General features: G+C 56.5%; 1 protein-coding gene across 2 annotated transcripts in view; it reads left to right on the top strand.

Annotated features, from left to right (window-relative positions):
- Positions 1–314: 314 nt before the first annotated feature.
- Positions 315–23,364, top strand: part of Kcnb1 (potassium voltage-gated channel subfamily B member 1) — a 94,640-nt gene continuing 71,590 nt past the window's right edge. The window contains exons 1-2 of one of the 2 annotated variants that reach the window (XM_063248194.1): positions 315–447; positions 1,645–2,376. In XM_063248194.1, coding sequence (XP_063104264.1) covers positions 1,810–2,376 — 567 coding nt within the window. In that variant the 5' untranslated portion in view covers positions 315–447; positions 1,645–1,809. Of the gene's footprint in view, positions 448–973; positions 1,100–1,644; positions 2,377–23,364 lie in introns of those variants that run through there. The other variant, XM_063248195.1, reaches the window with a different exon arrangement.

The raw sequence follows: 23,364 nt of genomic DNA on the forward strand, positions 1-23,364 counted from the left end.
CTCGCAGCCAGGCCCGCCCGGGCAGGGAGGAGTTAAGCGGCGCGCGCGCTTCCGACCGGCAGGTGGCGCCGTCCCGCCTCGGTGTCGACTCGCGGCGCTCCGAAGTGCGGGACAGAATCGCGGGGAGCGCGGAGCCGAAGCTCAGCCCCGACTTGTTGATCTCGCCCAGGCAGCCGCCGCCGCCGCCGCCGCCGAGGAGAGGAGGAGGAGAGGGCGGAGGAGCCGCGGCCCGGCCCCCGCGCCCCCGCGCCCCCGCGCCCCGCTCGGAGAGCGCGCCCCGGCCCGCGGCGCCTGCAGCCCGGCGCGTCGCCCGCCCGCCCGCCCGCCCGGCCGCTGTAGGCCCGGCCCAGCCCGGCCCCGGGACGCCGCTGCCCGCGGGCGGGGGCACCGGGGCGGGCGGCCGCGGCGATGCGCAGCCGCTGGCCCCGGCAGGCGGCCGCCCTGGGGGTGAGTGCGGGGCCGCGGGCGCAGGCGGGGGGCGCCGCGGTGCTCGGCCTGCCGGTCTGCCCGGCTCCGGGCTCCGGGGCAGCGGGGGATGCGGGGACCTGGCCCAGGAGGCGCGCGATGCCCGTTCAGGGGCGAGGGGCGAGGGCGCGCGCCCCACACGCTGTGGGATCGGGGAACCCCCCGAAATCACCAGTGCGCGGCGGGAGGAGGGCACGTTTCTGAAAGGCCAGAAAATGCAGCTAGTTTCCCCGCCTCCCACCTCCCCCACCCCTTCCTTCCCTTCCAAGCCCGGGGAAAGGCGCAGAACCCGGAGTTATAAAAAGCCTTCGCCGGAGAGGAGCGAGGAGGAGGAGGAGGAGGAGGAGGAGGAGGAGGAGGAGGAGGAGGAGGACCAGAGGGAGGAGGGGGAGGGGGCGGGGAAGGAGCGAGGGGAGGACGGCGCAGCAGGATCCGGAGGACTCTGCGCCCCTCCTGCGACAGGATAGGGGGCGCAGGGGAGGGAGGGGCCGGACCCCGCGCTGAGCCCGGCTCTGCGCCTCCGCGACTGGCCTCGCGCCGGCGCCACCTGGGGAGGGGCTCGGGTGGTCGGAGAGGGGTCGCTCCAGGACACAGGGGCTGTCGTGAGCAGCGCGTCCGTGGTGACCTGGGACAGGTGGGCATCTGAAGCTTCTGAACCCCCACCCCTTCCTTTAAGGTTCAGGAAAAGCACACCCACTGCCGTGCCCCTGCACCCCGATTTTCTCGGGAGTGGGGGGTGGCGGTGAGGGATGAGAGCTCGTTTTAAAAAGAAAGAGAAAAGTTTTCCACGCCGCTGCCCTCTCTCCCCGAGCGTGGCGGGGCCAGGCTCGGGACGGCGGAGAGACCCACCGCGCGCGGAGTTTCAGCACTCGAAGGGGCGGACAGCGCCCCGGGTGGCTGGGTCGCGCCTGGGCCGCGGGAGTGCGGGGTGGGGCTGGCCGGCGATCCGGGGCTCCTCCCGGCCCCAGGCGGCCCCTCCCTCCGCCCGCGGGGTGGGGCTGACTTCAGCACCGGCGGGAGGGACAGCGCCCCGCCGTTCTGCCCCCTTGAGCCGCTTAAGCGCCCGCCCGCCCGCCCGGAAGGTCAAGGCCGATGGGGACCCTGGCGGACAGGCGGGGAGGGGCCCTGCCCGGCGGCCGCCTGGCTGACCCGCGTGTGCTTTCGCTTTCTGCCCCGCAGCCGTCGGGATGGAGGTGAGAAGGCGGCCGTGACGCACGAACGCGCGAACCCCTGCACCCCAGCGGCGCACGGCGCTCCCTGCCCCCCTCCCCGGCGGCAGCCGGCCTCGCCGTCGAGTGACAGCGGCCTGGGGGGGCAGGGGGGGCGGGGGCGGCCGGACCAGCGATGCCGGCGGGCATGACGAAGCATGGCTCCCGCTCCACCAGCTCGCTGCCGCCCGAGCCCATGGAGATCGTGCGCAGCAAGGCGTGCTCGCGGCGCGTGCGCCTCAACGTGGGGGGCCTGGCGCACGAGGTGCTGTGGCGCACCCTGGACCGCCTGCCCCGCACGCGGCTCGGCAAGCTCCGCGACTGCAACACGCACGACTCGCTGCTCGAGGTGTGCGACGACTACAGCCTCGACGACAACGAGTACTTCTTCGACCGCCACCCGGGCGCCTTCACCTCCATCCTCAACTTCTACCGCACCGGCCGGCTGCACATGATGGAGGAGATGTGCGCGCTCAGCTTCAGCCAGGAGCTCGACTACTGGGGCATCGACGAGATCTACCTGGAGTCCTGCTGCCAGGCGCGCTACCACCAGAAGAAGGAGCAGATGAACGAGGAGCTCAAGCGCGAGGCCGAGACGCTGCGGGAGCGCGAGGGCGAGGAGTTCGACAACACGTGCTGCGCCGAGAAGCGGAAGAAGCTCTGGGACCTGCTGGAGAAGCCCAACTCCTCGGTGGCCGCCAAGGTGAGCGGGAGGCCGGCGCGCAGCGCTGAGCCACGCGTGTCCGCGGGCCGAGGACTGTTGGGGGGGGTCTCTGGCTAAGTCCCTGGATGTGAGGATCAGTAACCACAGCCTTCCCACTGGGCGTCTGTCCCCTTGCCTGTGAGTCGATGCTGTGTACCCCTGCTTTGCTGGAGAAGATGGTTTACAGGTTATGAAAAGCTACGGCCCTGACAAGAGCCAGACAAGATGGAAATGGGGTTTCGCTGGGTGGGGCGAAGTTGGTTCTGGAGCCCCGGGAAGCCCCAGAGCCCAGCTGGAGTGGGTGGCCCTGCAGTTTCAGAGCCTGTCCTATGCTTGTAACTCTACTCGGCCCGGGAACGCAATAAGCAACCCAGACGTGGTCTGGAGGCTGCTGAGATACTGTCAGGTCGTTGTCATATAAGTAAGAAAACCGAAGGGAAGAGCCACAGAGAGGTGGCACGGACAGGGCCAACATGCGGCCTCGCCGGGGAATGCTTGCAGGAAGGGGTCACCTGGCCATTTACTTACTTTTCTACTTGGTGAATTTCTTCTAAGAGTGGTTCATTGCAGCTGTTAAAGACCCTCTGGCTGTGGGAGGAGGATATGTACATCTTAGAATCGGGGAGAAGGGTGGAGCGGTTGGATGTGCGTTGGATGTGCGGTTGGATGTGCGGAGAAGCAGAAAGAGAGGGAACAGGGGTGACCCCGTGGGGCTTGTGGGGAGCAGGGCTCTGAGGGTTGGGGAGTGTCTTGGGGGGTGTGAGGGTAGGGCAGGGGCCACTGTCTGGTGTGTGACTCCCTGAGCCAGGCGAGGGCTCAGCGGTGCCTACCGAGTGGGGCCTGTTTTCATGTGCCCAGTGCTCTGGGTGTCACAGATAAATGACCACACGGGGTGTTTCATGCTGTGAAAAAGGGGGGGAAACCACGATGCTGCTGTTGGGATCCCGCAAGACCAAGTTAGGAAATCCATGGAGGATGGAACCTAGAGGGGCTGGGACAGGCAGGTAAACAGATTCCTGGCAAAAGGACAAGAGAAGGAGGCCGCACCATTTATCAGAGCTGGAGCTCGCTGGCTCAGGGGGCCCCCCACTCCAATCCAGTCTGAAGGGGACCTTGGTGTCCTTTCCCCAGATCTGGCTGCTCAGGGAGAAGCACCCAGAGTAGACACAGGCAGGGGCGGCTGGTCAGAGGTGAAGGAGCCCATGTATTTCTTCTTTGGCCTGTGGGAGAGGACATAGTGGTCCCGGCCCCGTCTCCCCCTGGGAAGCTGTGGCCCACTTCCGGCCATAATCCTGCCCGCGTTCGTGTCAGACAGCCTCCACCGTAAGACAGAGTTGCTTGCTGCTAACCGGCTTAGGATCAGCAGACTTACTTTGCTATTTCCAGGTCTGACACAGGCTTCCCGCGTCCATCCTGTTTAGGCCGGATGTGCCTCTTCCTCTCGTCCTGTCCCTGAAACAGGAGCTCGAGGCGCAGGATGGGGGGCTCTGCCCTCTCTGAAGAAGTAGGCAAATGGCTGTGCCTGAGTGGCAGCTGGGAGCAAGACGCAGGCACTTGGGCTGCAAGAGGTTGCTCTTTGGGTATAAACAGCCCGTCTTCTCCCTTGGGTTAATCCGCTCATGGACACAGAGCTTCGGAGCTTCATGACCTCTCTGTGATCTCAGGCTGGGCTGTCAGCTCGTATTCCTGGCAGACGGACCATCTAGGATTTTTCTGCAGCTGAAGCAGAAACGGGCAGGCAGGCAGGCAGGCAGGCTCACTGAAAATCCTGACTGCCCCGGAACAAATAAATACCTAACAAACTGGCGCTCAGAGAGGTGGGGCACATTATCCCAGGTCACACAGCAGGCAGACAGGAGTAGCCATAACTCAAATCTCAGTGTGGTTTGGGACACCCTGTGCCTTCTATCATGATTAAGTGCCATGACTTCTTCTGTCTCTCTGCTCCCACTTTTGCCCCTTATAATCCATTCCCCACACAACAGCCAGAGGACCTTTTCAAAATGTAAATTGGATCACATTATTCATCTGCTGAAAATCCTCCGGAACCTTCCCATCACACTCAGAATAAAACCCAGACTCCATTACGGCCTATGAGACCTACAGAATCTGGTGTCTGAGAGTCTCTGAGCACATCTCTTCCACTCTCTGGCTCACTCGGCTCCGCCTTACTAGGCTGCTTACCATCTGCAGCAGGCCAGGATTTACCCTACCTCAGGACCTTTTCACTTGCTGCTCCTGCTGCCTGCGTGCTCTTCTCAATTGTTCTGCTGCCAGCCCTTTGTCCTCATTCCCCACGTAAGCAGGTCTGTGCCTCCCGCGGTCACATCATGCAGAGGCCCAAAGCCCCGTTTCATATTGCACTTTCCTTGCATCACACCTCTTTGTGTCACACCCACAAGCCTGTGAACTCCTTAAATTGTGCTCACTGCTCTGTCCCCACCATGCACCATGGAACCTGGCACAGGGGATCTCTAATAACCACATTCAGAGTGAGTGAATGAAGAAAGCGGTTAGCCACTGACTCAGGCCGTGGGGACCTGTCACATTTTCCTCGCCACTTGTCCCTCAGGCCCCTGAGCTCAACCCTCTTTCAGTCCTCTGTGCTTGACCACTGCAGTCCCCCAGCCTAGGATGCCCTGCATTGCAGAACAGCAGGACCCGGGCGAGTGTCTCCAAGATCACCCGAGAGCCTGCATGGAGGATGGCAGCGGGTGCCTGTGAGGGACAAAAAGGGCCCCGTGCCCTTTGCCTAAGAAGGAGGAGCAGTCAGGGTTGGGCCTCAGCTCCTGCCCTCCCTGGTGCTAGGTGGTTTCCTCACCTCTCCGGGGCAAGGTTCCCACTGAGCAGCAGAGGCAGCCCACAGTCCCACTCCGACTCCCAGCCTTGCACAGAGTAAGTGGGTGTAGCCGTCCTCCAGGGGAAAGGGCAGAGGCCCTTCTGGCAGGGCGGGCGCTGAGTGCTTCAAACCTTTTCTCCGCAGAGGCTGAGCCACGCTGTTAATAATTGATGGGCTGGGCTGGCAACTCTGAGACACAACACAGCACAGACCCTCAGCTTCTCCACCAGGGAGTGAAAATCAAAATCCATTAGGCAAAGGCAGCGTGATTGATTCTTCTCTGGAAGATGGGGTTGGTCCCATTGGGCTGGCAGTGTCTCAGTGCCTCGGCCACCACGGGCTTCTGCTTCCTGGGAAACTCGACAGGGTTTCTCAGTAGGAGTGGGGGAGCTGATTTGCCAGGCTTTCCTTAGAACAGCCTTGGAGTTAGAGCCCAGAGCTAATTCTCTGAGTTCCAGAGGAGCTGCTGTTTATGGTGCCAAGCACTGACGGGTGGTACTTCCAAAGTACTCTCTCACTGAAACCTTCCAGCAATCCAATCAGGCAGTTCCTGTTAGGACTGCTTTGGGCTGTAAGTAACAGAATTCTACTCCAACCTTTCCAAGTGACTTGGTCCTCAGGCTTGAGGCCTCATATCACAACATAGCTGCCTAGTTCTAGCCCTGAAATGTAGGCTCGATGATGTCCAGACTCCTGAAGAGAAGCATTCCTTCCTGTGAACTACTTTTTTTTTTCCTTCAAGGAAAAAGTTTCTCAGGAACATCCTAACAGATTTTTTTAAGTTAATTAATTTTTTTCCTAGCAGAGTTTTTGATTGTCCCGTTGGCCAGGATGAGGTCATATTCATGCCCCAGCTGTAGGGGAAGCTGGGGAGGCAAGTCTCTAGCATTTTCAGATGAGGGAGGGAACGGATTTGCTGAGTGGTCACAGTGATTGTGTCACCACCAAGTTCGTCCTTTTCAGTTGCCAATGTCCCGTTACGGCGCCTCTCCACCCACAGTCCTTGGTATTTCTTGCCCTAGCGTGTCAGGGCTTTGCATTCGTGTATTATCACCAAGCAAAATGGGGACAGACTTGGCTCTGCAGTGCTGTCAGGGGTCTGGCTGGGCATCGGCAGGCCCAGGGCAGGTGTCACAGATCCCTGTCTTTTTTTTTTTTTGGCTTTTGTCCTTTTTATCGGTACCAGGGATCGAACTCACGACTGCCTGCTTGCAAGGCAGGTGCTTATGCCGCTGAGCTAAATCCCCAGCCCCCAGATCCCTGTCTTTAATGCAGGGAAAGTGCCAGGGAGTCAGAGTCTTGGCTGTGGGGTCCCCCAGATCTGGGCGTGAGACCCAGCTGTGTCTTCTCCAAGCTGTAGACTCCGGAAATTCTGTGCCAAAACTTCCATGCCCTAATCTGCAAAGACAGTGAAAACCAACCCTGCCCCAAAGGATCAGTCTGATAATGCATGAAAAGCCCTGAAACCTGGTGAGTCCGTTGCCTCTGTCTGAGAGAGGGAAATCCAGAGGCCGGGGTGCTTCCATGACTTGCCTGAGTGGTGCAGTGGCCAGTGCCTCAGACATCGAGGCCCTGGTGCCCCACCGTCGCTACCCCCTGGGGCGGGGTCCTTGTGCCCCTCCAGGACGCCTGGCCAGGATCGTATGCTGGCAGCTGTCTCTCAGGGGTTTTGAAAAGCTTCGATGGATGGCGAAGTGAAAATGCTTAGGAAGGAAAAGTGCTGGCCAAGTAAGCAGTTTGGCTGAAGCTTAATTAACGGGAAGAGAACAAACACGCATTAGACACCAACTCTATACCCAGCACTTTGCAGTAATGGTGCTTGACAGTGTCAGGAAAGGGAGCCCTGATTGTAGAGCCAGTTCACCCAGGTTTCGAGGCTGGCTCCTTGCTTCACTATGTGACTCGAGGCAAAATGATCTCAGCTCTTGAAGCCCTGCTTCGTCCTCCAGACAGTAGCCTGGGGCAGCACGGGCCGGGCCTGCCTCGGTGAATCATACCAGAGTTAAATGTGTGAATGCATGTGAGGCCCTTAGACTGGGGCCTGCCAGGTAGGAAGCCCTCAGTAAATGCTAGGTCTTTTGTTTTACTTGGGATTTATTGAACATTCCTGTTGGATAGATAGGCTCCTTTGCTAAAGAATTCTTCTTCTTTTTTTTTTTTTTTAACGTTTTAACGGTACTGGGGATCGAACTCACGACCACCTGCTTGTAAGGCAGGTGCTTATGCCGCTAAGCTAAATCCCCAGCCCCAAGAATTATTCTTTTTATAAAATAGCGCATGCCTGTTGTGAGCCTCGTCACTTTATCAGGCCACTGGGGTCCAGAAGAGGCAGGAGGCCTGCATTACTGGGAACAGCCCGGACAGGTGTTGTGCACTGCACATGGGTTCTCAGCTGCCGCAGCAGTGGACCTGCTTGACCCCTTCCCTTCTGTCTCTCCTGCCAAAGGTCTCCTGGATCACTTCCTGCCCACACACTTGTGCTCAGATCCTCACCTGAGGATCTGATTTTGGGAAAACTCACTTATCAGCATGCCCTGGGTTATAAGGGAGGCCTCCAACCTCTGCCCAGGGATGGTCTTAAAAGTGGGAGTTATGGGGCTGGCTGGGTGTAGTCAACCTCATCTACAGCTCTTGAATACAATAGAAACAGTAATGGTGGGGGCAGTGATAGCTACTCTGAGGATCCACCATGCACCCAGTGTCTTAGTTACTTGTCTCTTTGTTGAGACAGAATAATTGACACCCAAAGCTAACCTTTTTGTTTGTTTGTTTGTTTGTTTGAGACAGGCGCTAGCTGTGGAGTTCACACTAGCTTTGAATCAGTGGCTAGGCCAGACTGGCCTTGAATTCATGTCCATCCTCCTGTCTCAGCCTCCAAAGTGCTGGCATGACAGGCATGTGCCACCACACCTGGCCCAACACCCAGAGAAGAAAGGTTTGTTTGGCTCACAGTTTGTAGAGGTTTCAATTCATAACCAATCAGCTGGCTCCAAAGCAGGGTGGCGTGGCAGACAGAGACCACAGAAGACAAACAGTTCATGGGGGACAGAAGGCAGCAAAGCAACAAGGAATAAGCAAGCCCCTTCCTGCCCCTTGTCTGGTATCCAGGCTACTGAGCTTAGAGCAGTGCCAGCCCAGTCAGTGGGCTGACACAGTAATCACCCATCATTAATCCTGGCATTGCACCATGAATCAGTCACACATTCTGGCCTCAGCCGGCTCTGAAAAGCCCTACCTATGACTGCATGAGGCTCTGGAGGACATCTAGACCCAAGCCGTAACACCTTGCAAAGAGTCGGATCTGAATCCCACAGCCACCCTGTTAGGGAAGGGGCATTGTCCTCGGCTTACAGCCCTGCAAACTGAGGATCAGGGAGTGGGTGGCTGGACGGGGCTCATACAGCAAACGTGACTGACCTTCAGCCAGTGAGAAGCAGGCCCTAGGGATTCAGTGGTCCCTTTTCCCACTGGGAAGTGCTGAGACGTTTGTCCAGCAGCTCCCACCTGACTTGGGAGCGCTCCTGGACCTGGATCCAGAAGGACCTTGTCCCAGACGCCACGGGATATCACTCTTGGAGACACAGGCTTAGCCTGGAGCGTCATCTAATGGATGAGCTAAGTAGATAAGGTCCTGCCTTCTCCCTTTGGTGGGACCCTCTGATGGCACCGTACCGGGGGTACCGGGGTGAGCGCCAGAACTCACGCGTTAATGTGCAGGGCTCCAATTCTTACATTTTTCAGCTGTGACACAGATAACAAAGAAGACAAGAGTCAGCACTTGCTACCCAGAAGGTTTTTTATTTCATTTCGTTTTTGGTTAAATAATAGCCATTCTAAAGGACCTGCGGTCACTTTTCACTGTGGTTTTGATTTGCACATAGTAGTGATGTTGAACATCTTTTTCATGTGTTTGATGGCCATTTGTGTATGGACCTGCTTTGGAGAAATGTCTACTCAAGTCCTTTGCTCAGCTTTAAAATTGAGTTAGTAGTTTACTGTTGTTGAATTGTAGAAGTTCTTTATATTCTAAACATTAGTTCTTTATCAGATATACGATATACAAATATTTTACTCCTTTTGTGTGTGCTTTTAAAGGTGTTTGTGCCTTTTTGACCTTATTTTGCCGTACAGTCCTGTCTAGCCTTGGGCTTCCTATACAGCTCAGGCTTATCCAGACCTTGTGATCTTCCTGCTCCGGCCTCCTGAATGCTGGGATTAGAGATGTGCACCACCACGCCCAGTTTACTTTCTTATTCTGTGAGTCATTTTTTTCACTCTGTGGATTGCGGCCTTTGCTGCACAGCTGTTTTAAATTTTGATGATACCAGTTTGTTTTTTTTCCTTCTGTTTCCTGTGTTTTGGTGATGTCACCACGATATCATTGCCAAATCCAGAGCTGCACGGCTTTCCCCACAGGCTTCCGTCTCTGAGTTCTGTCGTTTTCCTTCTCATGTTTGGCCTTTGCAAGTGGCTTAAGGGACTGTTTCCTTCTTTTTTTGCACCGTGCTGGGAGCGAAGAGCTGACTATCTGGGCCAGCGGTGTCAGGACTGCCGGTGGGGTGATGGATAGGTACCCGCAGCGCGTCCCCCATGCTTTGTGCTTAAAGTGATGGAGCTGAGCGGGCGGCAGTGTGAGTGCAGTGTCCAGGCTGTGGCCAGTCCTTCCCACCCTGCTGCTGCCCCGCCTGACACCGGCCCTCACCTGGACCCCTGCAGATCCGCCTTCCTCCTGCCCCCCACCTCCACTCCCAGCAGCTCAGCCCTGCTCAGAGCCCTCCCAGCTCCCGTCTCGGTGGGCCCCACCTGCAGCCCCACACCCTGGCATCTCCCCGGGGTCCCTCCTGCCCCGTCTCCCTGCCTTCACTCCTTCCCTCCCCTGCAGGCCTCTCTGTCCCTCACAGCACCCTCCACCTCAGGGCCTTTGCCCCAGCTATGCCTTCTGCTTGGTTCGGTTCCCTCCCTTGCTGGGCTGCACGGGGCTCAGCCCGAATGCATCTTCTCAGGGAGGCCGTGCTCAGGGGACCACGCCACAGGGCTGGGTGCCCGCCGCACCATCCCTTCCCCTCGGTGAGTCCCTGTTTCTATACCTGGCCCAGCACAGAGTTATTTAAATGTTTCTTTCTTGCTTGTGTCCTGCCCTCGAATATAAACTTCAAAGGGCAGCTCTGCCCGGTTCATTCCAGCTGCATCCTCCATGTCCAGGACAGTGCCTGCCTAAACCTCTGTGGTGCCCACCGCCCCAGGACCATCAGCCGCCCCACTACCCTCCCCTCCCCATCCACTCGGTTACCACCATGCCCACTCGCCTGCATCCCCTGTGCACTCTACTGCGTTCTCCCCAGTCCTGCACCCCACTTTTGCCTAAGTGGACCCTTCTGCCTCAAGCTCCTCCCTGCTCCTCCTCTGCCTGTGCCCCTCCCGCCCCCACCCCCAAGGCCTGGTTTCACCACGACTTCCTCTGGGACACATTCTTGAACCGTCCCCTCCATCACCCACACCCCCGGGCAATGCCCGCTGCTCCCTCATGCTCTGGAAACCCGGTGTCCCCGCTTTCCTGGAGCAGGACTGGGGGAAGATTGGCTGGTGGGGTGTTCTGTGGATGCCCAGCCTGGGCCACCAACACACAGGAAGATTTAACAGGACGCAGGTTCCACAGTCTGACTGCTTAGGTTCAGGTCGCCCCTTTTTAGCAGTACTCTGGGGATTGGACCCAAGGCCTTTGCACTGAACTCTGCTCCAGCCCTTTTACCTTTTATCCTGGAAAAGGACTGCATTTCCCAGGCTGGGCTCAGAACTTGTGATCTTCCTGCTTCAGCGTCCAGAGCGGCAGGATTGAAGGAGTTCACCCCCACACCCAGCCTGGCTCAGCCGCTTTGCAGCTGCCTGCTCTTTGGGAAATGAAGTCTTCCCTGGGCTTCAGTTTCCTGCTCCATAATTTAGGGAGCCTCACAGCGCCGAGGGTGGTTGTGCCACTTCTTCAGGGAGCGGAGTCTGGTGCTCACCACGAGTCTGTGATAACTGTCATCACTGTAGCAGTTAAATGTTGGTAGACTGGGCCAGGGATTTAGCTCATGGCACGGCACGTGTATGGCAAGTGTGAGGTCCTGAGTTCAATTCCTCCTGGTACCTGCCTCAAAAAAAAATAAATGTTGGTAGATGTAAATGCACATGGTCTTTGGATGAGTGATAGGAAGGCACCCTCTTACAAAGCGAGGGTCTGCTAGGGGTAGCCCCTCCCATCGTGTCTCTCCAGCCTGTCCCCTTTGCCCGTGCTTCCTGGTCAAGGAGAAGTGGCATTTCACTGTCACTCACTGTTAAATTAGAGGGCTGAGGTGTCCCCGCACTCAGACCAGTCTGTGCACTGCAGACACTGTGTCTCAGAGAATGACCGTTGCATTTGTGAATTCCGCACTGTCACTTGCCTCTGCCAGGTAATGGACCTGGAACCAAACGGCTTCTAAAAACACGCCGGCATGGTCCATCCTTGCTACATCGGGCCTGCCCCGAGTCCCTCCAAGGCTGGCATGATCCCCGAGGGTCTTGGTCTTGGCCAGCCCTGTCCCCCAGAGCCTTTATGGACCCTGTGGTACCAGAGGGGCAGCCTTGATGGGCACACAGAGCACCTGAGAAGCCCAGGAGAGGCGGCGCTGGCCGGCCTCCTCCTTGCTCACCGCCTGCGTGGAATTCCCACCGTCCCTCTGAATGGATCAGTTTACTCTCCTGACTGTGGAGAGGTTTGCACATCCGGTATTGTTCCCCAAAATAGCGCCTGTAATCTGATTCAGCCCTCCCCGCCACCGCCAGGACAACCCTTTTGTTTCGAGCTTGGCTTCCTTTCTGGGCATCTGTGCTCCTTCTGACTTCATGTGGGCTTGCGTATAGCTTTGAGAGCCTGTTTCAGTGACGCAGTGTTGGTGTGACGGTCACTCGGTGCACGTTACTGAATGCCGGACATGGTACCGGGTGTTTGAGAAGCACTTGCGTAGCTGGCTTGGTGGAGAATAGCTGTAATTGCAACAGGAGGACGATGAGTTCAAGGCCACCCTGGACTACGTAGCAAGACCCTGTCTCAAATAAACCAAGACTAATTGTACTTGTGTATTTAGTAGCTGGGATTGGTCTGGCGATAGGAACAGAAATACAGCTTGAATGGACTTGAAGAAGAAGGTGCTTGGAAAGTCCTGAGTGAGGTGAGGGCTCAGGCAGGGGTGGATCCAGGGCCTTAAATAAGTCATCAGGATGTGATCGCCTGTATCTGTAAGCTCCATTCTTTGTTGGCTTCCCAGCACCAATGAGCCTAGGCAGAAGACCCCAGGCTTCCTTTCTGGGAAAAAGGCAATCTCTTTCCCAAAAGTCCCAGCAGTTCCAGGGCTGATTTTCCCTGGCCAGTCACTTAGCTGGGATGGGACACAGGAGAGGAAAGGTGATTTCCCAAAGGGAAGGAGAGGCCCAGTGACCGAGAGCCGGGAGAATAAACTGAGCTGGTAAAAGCGATCTGTAGCCATCACAGAGATGAGGCAGACATGAAAGAAAAGGAGATAGGCATCAAAGAAACAAAAATTAACATAAAAGCGGAGGATGAGCGCAGTGGGAGGGCAGGAGGGGTGCTGGGGAGGCCCGGCCTTCCCTGGGAGCCTGACCTTGACCTCTGACCTCCAGACCTGCACTGTCCTGTGTGGTCTCTGTTCGTCCTCTCCTCTGTTTAGCAGGCCCCTGCTTGCCTTCTGTTTTCTCCCGCATTGTGTCACCTCCCCAAGTAAAACAGGATGTTCTCACAGTCTAGGTCTGTCTCGTCACTTGTTTCTGTGTTCCGAAGCAGGAGGGTGGGCTGCCCGATTTGTAAGTAAAATTTAATGGGCACCCAGCCAAGCCCCGTCGGGTACCTGAGGTGCACGTGTGCTCTCAGATGTGTGGCCACGGAGCCACGTGCGGTATCTGTCCCAGACGGGAGACTTGCTGACCTGGGTTCTCCAGTCACCCCAGGGCCTGGTACAGAGACGGAGCTCAGTGGGCACTGGTGGGATGGAGGAGGGAGGGCGCCAGCCAGCTGTGTGACCTTGTGCAAACCGTTTAACCTCTCTGGGCCTCTGGCTCGTATCTTGCAGTGCCAGCTGGTCCCTTCCCATCCTTCAGATCTCGGCTCATATGTCGCCTCTTTGGAGAGGCCCTCCCTGACCTTGAATGCCAGTTTGCACGCAGCGGTGTTGAGACTTTTCTGTGATAAGGTGTCCCTCCGCTGTGTGGTGAGATTAGGGCCCTGCACGCACTGGGAGTCCTCCCGTCTGGCTGGTGCTCCCCCGCCTCTCCCCTGCCACCCCCGCCAGCCCCGTGGCTGCTTGGGAAAGGGTCTGGGTTGGGAGTCCGGTGGCCTCAGTTCATCATCCCTGTTCTGCCACACACGAGACCCTGGGAAGACCTTGGGATCTCCCTGGTCTCGCTGGGCCTCAGTTTCCTCAGTAGGAAATGGGCTTTGTGACTCTACCAAGCAGGGCTCCGGGAGCCAGGCGTGCCAGGCTGAGCATGGAGGCTTCATTCCTGGGAAGTGGTTCCTCTACCTTCCTTTTCCAAGAGAATACCTGGACCTCGCTGGTCCCTGAAGGGGAGGAGCACTTCCTGGCAGTGCTGAGGCCTGGGGCTGGGGCCGGGGTGGGGAGTGGTGGTCCCCTCACCCCCGACTTCGTCACACCCCCTCACTTTCTGATGGGCATGTGGCATAGTCTCTGCGTTCCATAAAGCTCCCTGCAGATGCCACCTGAGGGAAGCCCCTCGCTCCCCCACCCTGTCCCTCCAGGTTGCTGCCCCAGTTCTTTCCTGTGTGCCAACGTGGGAGCCCGCTGGCATCTTGGCTGGGGAAATTGGCCAATCCGAGGAGACTGTTTGCCAGACAGATCACATCGGTGCTGGGGCAGGCTGTATGGGGGCTGTGTGCCCCTATTATCCAGTGACCCATTGACAAGGCCAGCTACAGAGTTTATGGGGAGTGGTACCAATAGAGCTTTCTTGTTCCGAATGCTGTCAGAATTACAGGATGGTCCCAGCGTCTGCAGACCCCTTCTGGACGCCAGGTCCTGGGTGACCGTGTTGGGCGCCTGCTCTGGAGACAGCCCTGCCAGCGGGGCAGAAGGATCAGAAGGGCCTTTGGTCCTAGAGAGTCTCTCACGGGACAATCATCTGCTCCAGCTCTTCCTGGGGACCTGAGGCTAGAGCTGGGGCTGGGAAGTAGGATGAACAGCCAAGTGGTGAGTGGAAGAGGCCCACGAGGACCCCCACTGTGCGGCCTGAGGACCAGGAGGGGATCCCCAGGGTCTGGGTATCCATCTGCTCACGGCACGGGGGAGGGAAGCTGCCCTTCAGCTCCAGGCTGGGTCTTGGCCAGCCAGATGTTCACATTTTCATGTGAGATATCACCATTCCCCAGTGTCGGCAAGTAATTTTTAAATGTTAGAAATACTTGAGTGGGCCAGACAGAACATATCTGGGTTCCACTTGCAGATTTGGTATTGGTTTTGGACCCTGCAGCATAGGGGTTTTGAATGGCTAGAAATGGGAGACCGTTTCCCAGAAGGACAGAGGGACAGAGTATGGGTGACAGAAGCAGCAGGTCCCCTTCTGGGGAAACAGAACCAGTGAGATATTTATGAAGAGATCTATTATCAGAAATTATGGAGGCCAAGAAATCCCAAGCTGAAGCTGGTGGTGTAATTCAGTCCTGAAGCCTGAACCCGAAAGCGTCTTTGGTGTAATCCCAATGCTGTGTCCCGGCCCCTCTGGCAGCAGGTAGGAAGGAAAAAACCAAATTCCTCCTTCTCTGGCGCCCCTCCTCTTTGTCAGCACTGATGACTGAACCCAGGGCCTTTGTGCTGAGCTCCATCCCCAGCCCTTATTTTATTTTTTATTTTGAGATGGGGTCTGATCTCACTGCTGCTAAGTTGCCCAGGCTGGGCTTGAACTCATGACCCTCTAGTTCGAGCCTCCCAGAGTGCTGGAACCGCAGGCCTGCACTACTAGGCTGAGCCCCTTCCACCACCTTTTGTTCTGTGCAGTGGATTGGAAGATGGATGCTCACTCACGCTGGGCACGGCTGTGTGCTTTACCAAGCCCACATTCACACCAAACCCCATCCACAAATGCCCCCACGATGTACCCAGGAGCACTGATTCCACCCACCATGCAACACTGTCACATAAGCCATCCTACCTCCCCCCTTCCTCCCCATGAGGGGCACAGCCAGGGTGACAAGTATTTGTGCAGTACGTGACTACTGCACCCCATGGAACATGGTTCCCTAAAGGAAGGCAGCTCGTGTCAGCTGGCTGCCAGCGCAGGTCAGGGAAGTCCACGGTGACTCCTGCACTGGCCCCCCAACTCCAGTTTGGGCAGGAAGAAGATGCTGCCACAGCCGTGGCCACCAGAAGAAGCGCTAGATGTCAAGTCAGAAAATCAGATTGGCTCTAAGCCTTGGAGTCCTCATCTGTAAAATGGGAATAATAACCACCCTGCTGTTGGCCAGGGGATCAAGTGAGATAAAGCTGTGGAATGCCAAGCAAGGTGCCTGACACGCATACATTAAGCCAGGATTCATTGTGTTGGTTTTTTCCATCACCATCGTCACTGTCATCGTCCTTATGCAGGAATGCCAGCTCCAGTGTTTCGGGCTGGAAAGTCTGGGCGTTCAGAGATTCTCGGGCAAGAGTAGGCTACCCCAGAGTTCTGTTTTTCAAGATTGGAATCCTGGTATTCAGGTTAGAATTCTGGAACTCAAGATCATTGCTGTGATGTTCAGTGTTGAAACGTGGCTGTCTGAGGTCACAACTCTGGGCTTCAAGGTTAAGACTGCCATGCTTGGATAGAATCCTCAGATCCACAATTGGACCCAAAAGGTGTGCAACGCGGGTGTCATTCACAACCAGAAGAGTAGCGGGCTAGGCCAGAATGCTGATGTTCCAGGTTGGAACTCAGGTCCAGAGCAGAAATTTGGAGATTCAAGATCAGAATGTTTTGGCGGTGCTTGGAATCAGAATTCTGGCAGGCAGATTCAGAGCGCTGGCTGGGCGTTGGAACGCTCGATCCCTGCCTGTTCTGTTGTGAGCCTTGTCCTTTCCGTGTGTGATCAGGCTGCATCCGTCTCCCCTCCGGCAGCAGTTCTGAAGCTGCAAAGTACAGGGTTGAGGCCAGCTGCAGCGATGCACACCTGTAATCCCAGCTCTCAGAGGCTGAGGCAGGAGGATCACTGAGAGTTGGAGGCCAGCCTGGGCTATAAAGAGAGTTCAAGGCCAGCCTGAACTGCACAGTGAGACCCCGTCTCAAGCTTCCAGCCAGCCAGCAGGGCTGTTAACTGCTGTCCTTTCCCTTATTGTTTCTGAGCCCTATCACCAGGGCCAGGAGAGGTGATGGGGTTCTGAGTAAGAGGGGGGAGTGTGGCTCCCTGCCCCAGCCTCCCCACAGATCTGTGTTGGTCCTCTGCCTTCTTGCTGGCTCTCCTGGATCCCTCTTGGGGCCCCAGATGACCGCACTTTGCTCTCATCCAGAGAAGGGCAGCGGTGTGGGGCCAGGGTCAGACAGAGTGCCAAGGGCTTGTGGCCGCCCCACCTTGGTGTTGTGTGACTGTCAGAAGCGCACGGGGAAGTGGAACAGCTCCTGGTCACTGCGGTCTCCACAAATGCACCGTCAGTGCCAGCTGGAGGGGAGCACCATTGATCGTGGGCCGAAAAACCTATCTTTAAACTCAAGTTTACTTTGGTACAAATAACAGGCACTCAGCGGAAAATGGGCTGGCAGGAGGAAACGGCCGGGCTAGTCCCCTCAGCCGTGGTCTGAGCCTGCCTGTTCTTGCCCTTCAGGCCACTTGCCTCCCCCTCACATGGCCATTCTCTATCTCCAGCAAGCGCTGGACCGCTGCCCCCAGCCCGCTGCATGGTTTCTTCTTCCTCTCACGATGACTTGGCCACGAAGGCCCTGTGAGAACTACCACTGCACCTTCATTCACCCGTGCGGGGCATTACTCTCTCGTCTTCCCAGCCACATTGGGCATCCTTCTGTGTCAGTCAGCTTTTTGTTGCTGGAACAACATACCAGACGCATGTAAATTAAAGCAGAAGGTTTCTTTTGGCTCATAGTTTCAAAGGCTTCGGTTGGTGGTTGACTGGCTGCAAGGCAGAGGCATTGTGGAGGCAGGGAATGATGGAGAAAAGCTGCCGGCCTCCTGGCAGCCAGGGAGCAGAGATCGAGGAGGCCTGCGATGAGCTATGGCCTTCAAAGGCATGCCTCTGCTCACCTGCTTCCTCCAGTTGGATCTAATTCCTAACAGCCCAAGTTACAAACTCATCATTGAGGTTACTGTCCTCATGATCTACTCGTCTCTTGAGATCCCACCTCTAAATTTCACTGTACTGGTGATCAAGCCCTCAATACATGGGTCTTTATGGGACATTTCATATTCAAACTATAATGTTAAATGCACCTCAGGGCCTTTGAACATGCTGGTTTGTCTGACCAGAATGCCTTGCAACTTCTGCCCTGGCCCCCTAGACCTCTTTAACTCATCTTTTAGGGTTCTTCCTAACCACCTCTTCCCTGACTTCCCAATTTGATGCTATTTCTTTCCATGGTGGACCCTGGTGTTTCTTCCGGCAATCTATCACTAGACCCTGCTGGTCACCATGTTTGTATCCCTAGGTCTGTCACTGTGGGATAATCTTCCCTGACCTGCTTTCTTATGAAGGGAGGAGGCCTCTGTAACTCAAACTCTTCCTGTTGTAAGCAACCCAACTGGATGGATGGTAATGTTTTTGAAATCACAGACAGTGGCATAAGGGGGGAAGGTGACAGCTTTCCATTTGATTGCACTTAAGACACCTGAGTCCAGGCTCTTCACCTCTCTGCCTCTGTCTCCCACCACCGTCCTCTGGCTCTCTGCGTCCAGCCACAGTGGTCTCATTCTTACTAAATATCTTCCTGCCCTGGGCTTTTGCACACGCCTTTCTCTCTGCCTGGAGTGCCTTTCCTCTCCTCTTTCCCCCGGTATTTGCTTCCTCATCCTGAAAGTTCTAGGTCAGATGTCACCAACTCCAGGCAGCCTTCCTCAGTGTCGGTCCATTTGCAGGTCTCCCGGGTTCCATGTGCCTGTCTCAGAGGGCTGCTGTTTCCAATGTAATTTCACATCCACTCAGGGGACCCCTGACCCCCACCTGGCTCCCGCTCTGGCTGGTGAGCATCCAGTAGGACTTGGTCTGCTGTGGGCATCTGTTTCCTGCACCTCGGCCATCTCCATGGCAGGCTTCCCTGGATGTGGTCAGATGGATGAATGGATGGATGGCTGGGTGGGTGGATGGATGGATGGGTAGATGGGTGGTGGATGGATGGATGGATGGATGGACGAATTCAAAGCTTAGTCAAAGTTGGGAAAAAGTGAATATCACACTCCTGTGAGTGGCAGGTATTAGAGTTGGTCCAAAATGCCCACCTGGGACCCGTCCAGAAGGTTCTTAGCGTTCTCTGAAAGGACCAGGGCATCATATTCTTTATTTGCAATCGTGTATCTTCTCCAGACTTGGACTGTGTTAGGTAATACACAGACTCCTACCAGCATGGTGAAGGTCCTACTGAGCTACATTTGGTGGGGTGCTGTTGAATTTGACTTCAGCAAACCACACCTGTAAACCCAGGGGCAGAAGTCTGAGGATCGTTTTTAAAAGAGGGAGCCCAGCAAATCCACCAGAAGTATGTTTAGCTGGAAGTTGTGCCCCTTTGGGGCAGGTAGATGTGGTTCAATTCCCAGGGCCTCCACTCTTAGGTATGACCTGTGGCAGGTCATTTCCCCTCTCTGAGACACGTCCTCCAAACTGTATCCTCCTGGCAGGAAGGCCAGCAGAGACAGGCCATCTTTCTCAGCCTTTAGCAAAAGCCAAGTTGGCTCCTGCCACCCGTGCTCAGGTCTTATGATCTCTTCTCCTCAGTCCCTATGGCCAGAGGAGGACAAGAGGAGAGGATCAGCTTGGCTCACTGGCCACCATGAGGTCCAGGAAGCAACTCATACAGGACTTGTTTAATGACCTTTAAATTAATTCATTTGTCTTAGCAAATTCAGGCTCTTTTAAGAGGGAAATTGATATCATGAAGAACTGGTACCATTTGCCATAAATCATGGTATGAAATTCCAGCCAGAAGCTGGAGCCTGACCCCTGCTGTCTTTGGGTTACAAGAGGAGGTGACATGTGTTAGGGAAGTGTCAAAGTTCCATTAGTCTCACGCTGGGACTTTCCCCTGCAGGGAGTTGGAAGATTTGAAGGGAATCGAAAAGGGCGGCACCTTCTCACTCTGAGAATCTGTGTGGCTTGATGTCTTGTCCCTAGACGGCTAACTCAGTCTTAGCTGCATGCAAGAGGCATCTGGGGCTCCTTGGAAAATCTCAATGCTAGACTCGAGTCAGAACCTGGGGGGTGTTGGGGGTGCCAGGATTGGTAGTCTTCAAAGCTCCCGAAGGTGATTCATTCCTCTGTGCCGTGGAGGTTGGGAAATGCAGCTTTTGGTGCATCTGCGGGTTCCACGCTGACACACACAGAGGCCCAGCAAGTCCACTGGGCTGCAGGAATCGGTTTGCTGGGAGGCTGGGGTGTCCTGGGCTGGCCAGCAGCGTCACAGGAAGCAGGTGCCTGTTTCCACAAGAAATTAACTGAGCAGGGTTCTGGGGAGAGTCATTTAATACTGTCGAATGGGAGGGAGACATGGGTTCATCTACAAAGCCCAGAAATATATGATTCCTGGGATGAAGTTCAACTCTCAGCCGGTCCTGCCTCCATCATCCAGATCTGACTGCTCATAGTTGAGCTAGCTTTAACTCCTCGTCTGGCCCAGCCAGCTCAGACCCAGCTGTGCTGCTTGCCAGCTCTGTGGCCTCAGGATAGTCACTTGGCTTCTCTGGTCTACACTGCTGGGCTGTATGATCTTTAAGGGCATCTCTGCTGTGGGTACCAGAATCTTCATGCAGAGAGGCAGTCAGGGGCTCCTTAATGGAACACCAGGGGTTCCTACTTAGGCCAGGGATTCTTGAACCCCTGGCAGTTCAGGAGGGTGCCCAAGACCTTGCCCAGGACCACAGGGTCAAGTCTCAAGGGTCAGTCCTGGATCTGTGTTCCTAACAAGGACCAAGGTCCATTCTGACTCCTGAGGTCACCACAAAGCTCCTCAGCCAGAGATCCAGCTCCAGGGCCCTCTGTCCTTGCAGCAACTGCATAGGGGAGGAAACTGAGGCCCCCAGAGCCAAGGCCTTCACCCTGGGCCATGCTCTGGTGCTAGGCCGGCTAACTCCGCCACTTTCCTGTCCACCTGTGTGACACTCAAGTCCAGCGTGCCCCAGAGCCAAGTCCTGGTTCCCCCTCAAACGTGCTCACATCGGTACCTCCTGCCAGGAGCAGAAGCCAAACCCAGGAGCTGTTACCATCTCTGTCTCCTGCCCACAAACCATGTCCAACCTTGTGTGGATCCCAGGTCCAACTTCCAAAGCGCGTCCAAGCCCTGACCCCTTTCACTAGCCCGTTAACACTCCTGACCAGGAGCCGGCCAGCCTTCCTCCGCAGGCCAGACTGCCAACATTTCAGGCCTGCGGCCAGGCCAAGAGGCAGAATCGAGGCTGTTACATCTGTACTTACATAATCACTTAAAGTGGTGCTGTGTAGAGCTATAAAATCCGCTGTCGGCTTTGTGTTTGGTGCAAACGGGCAGGAGGCTACCTTGGCCTGTGAGCCCTGGCTGACTGAGCCCCACTCCGGGCCAGAAATTCTCAGTTAGGGGTTACTTGCGGCCCTCTCCCCACCCCAAACTGGCAGGCCTGGAGATAGTTTCGGTTGTCCGGCTGGAGGTGAGGTGGTCCTGACAGCAGCAGAGGCTGCGCAGTGTCCTGCAGGGCCCCGGATGAGAAGCTACTTTAGATCACTCTGCTGTCATCTCCCACCTAGGCTCTCCGTCACTTCCCACTGGATACCTGTTCCTGTGTCGAGACACTCTCCCCGCAGCAGCGGGGGTCCCTGGAGAACCTGGGTCCTGCGTCTCTCACTCACAGCCCTTGTGTGCCTCCCATGCACTTAGCGTGAAAGCAAACTCTTATGGTGCCTACAAAGCCCTGTGGGATGGGCCTCCCAGCCCTGGCCCTCCCTGCCTCTGTCCCCACCTAACACGGAAACCCAGCTCAGGGCCTGAGCACAGGCTGGCCTGTCTGTTGTCTTCCTGGCTTCCTCCCTCACCTCCAAGTTTTCATTAAATATCACTTTTTTAGGCAATGGCACTTTCATGACCATCTATGTTCACATGGAAGCATCCACCTTCTCCCCCTCCCTGTTCCTCACCCCCTGCCCACAGCAGTGATGCCCTCTCCCACATCCATCAGAAACAGGGTGTCTGATTTGTTTTCCTGAAGCACCCTAGCTCCAGCTTGATCCCTGGCACACAGTAGTAGGTGCTCAGTCAGCACACATTTGCGGTGTACCTGGCTTCTGTGTCCACAGGTGCAGGGTTGAGGCCCCAGCTCACCAATGCTGAACTAATGAGCTGTTTACTTGCTGCGGAGTGCTGGGCCTGCATGTCAGGGTGAAGCCAAAGTGTGGCCTTCCCTTGTCACTGCCCAGGGCTGAGAGTTCAGTGCCTCTTGCAGCTGGTGTAGGGGCTGCAGTCCAGGTCTGGGCCTCCCTTGAGGCTGTCTAGTTCCTCTCTGTCACATCACCCTCTCCTGAGATCCAGTCTCATCGCCTTCCCAGGCCTGGCTCCCGTGAGCCCTGGCCAGGCCTTCTTCACTGTGTAACTTCATCTGCCCAGCTGGTCCTTGAGCTGGGCCTCCTCCTGTCCCCTGGCAGGCGGTGATTGTCAAGTCCTACCCTCGGGGCCTTACAGATTCTCAAGTCTTGTGGCTCTGACAGACACGATGTTCACAGAGCATGAGGGGTGCCATTTGCGCCCAGGCGTGGCTTGAAGTGGGTGACTTGAAGGCCGAGGAACCCCCACCTTGTTCAGTTCAGCCTTCCACTTCTTGTGAGGGTGAGCCACGCCTGGGAGCTCGTGAGGAATTTGTACCATCAGAGGGCAGCTGATGTGGTCCTTGCATAGCCAGAGTCCAGCTGCTATGAGGGCCGGCGCTGGCAACACAACCGCCCCTCACAACTGCCCGATCACAGCTGCCCCATCACAACTATTCATGATCAGTGAAAGCTGGGGGTTACAGCTCGCCAATGCCGTCCTCTGTCCAGTCAGGGTGCGGCAGCTCAGCCCCGATCCCAGGTGGGACCCGCTCTAAGGGGTCGGGGACCTCAGGCTTAGCCAAGTGCCTGCCCTGCCTTCCCCTCCAGGCTCTTCCTCAGTGGATCCCTCCTGCCGTAGGCTCTGCCCCAGGCCGCCAACACCCCTGTCCAGTCTGGGGCTCTACCACGAAGGGTGACTCTGGGCCGGAAGGCTGCCCGTCTGTTTCCCTGGCATCGCCACCTTCAGGACCTGTGTCCACAAGCCCAAACCCCGGCCTCTGCCCATTGTCCCTGCTGGACTGAAAGGTTTGCTGCTTCTGCTGATGTGCTAGGGACACTGGCCAGAGCAGGCTGCGCTCCAAGGGCTCTTAAAGCCTGGCCCAGGCCTCCCCGCCAGCCTTGTCTGCCAGGAACCTCCCTCCCTGGCCCCGGCAAGAAAGCTCTGGTGAATCGGGCCTTCCTTCCCTTCGGCCGGCATTTTCTGAGGTTTAGCTTGGCAGCCTTCCACGCTGACCTTGCGTGGCATAATGAAGTTGGGGGAGGCTCCGTGCCAGCTCCCCACAACATGGCACTGAGAGTGCCTCCTGGGCTCCCAAACCTTTTGGCCTGCTTCAGTCAGGAGGTAGAGAAGGTAAGTCAGGCCAGGAAGGAACAGGAGACTCAGTGGTGCCAAAAGGCTGTGATCCTGGACAAGTCCCACAGGCAGTCAAGGGTGGGCCTTGGGCTGGTGATTCCCCAAGCTCCTTGCTGTGCCCATTCATTGGAAAATGAATGCCAGATGCATGCCTGGCACTCCTCTAGGTCCTGGGGACAGGGCAGCCACAAACACAAAAGGTCCTATCTCATGGAATAGAAGGCCCCTAGTGAGGCAAGGCAGGATTACAAATGAGACACCTGCATTTGCTGTCTGGGTACAGGGAGAGC

This window comes from Cavia porcellus, unplaced genomic scaffold (assembly GCF_034190915.1).
Source record: "Cavia porcellus strain 051 isolate PalLab524CR breed Dunkin Hartley unplaced genomic scaffold, mCavPor4.1 scaffold_5, whole genome shotgun sequence".
In the NCBI taxonomy this organism is placed as follows: Eukaryota; Metazoa; Chordata; class Mammalia; order Rodentia; family Caviidae; genus Cavia; species Cavia porcellus.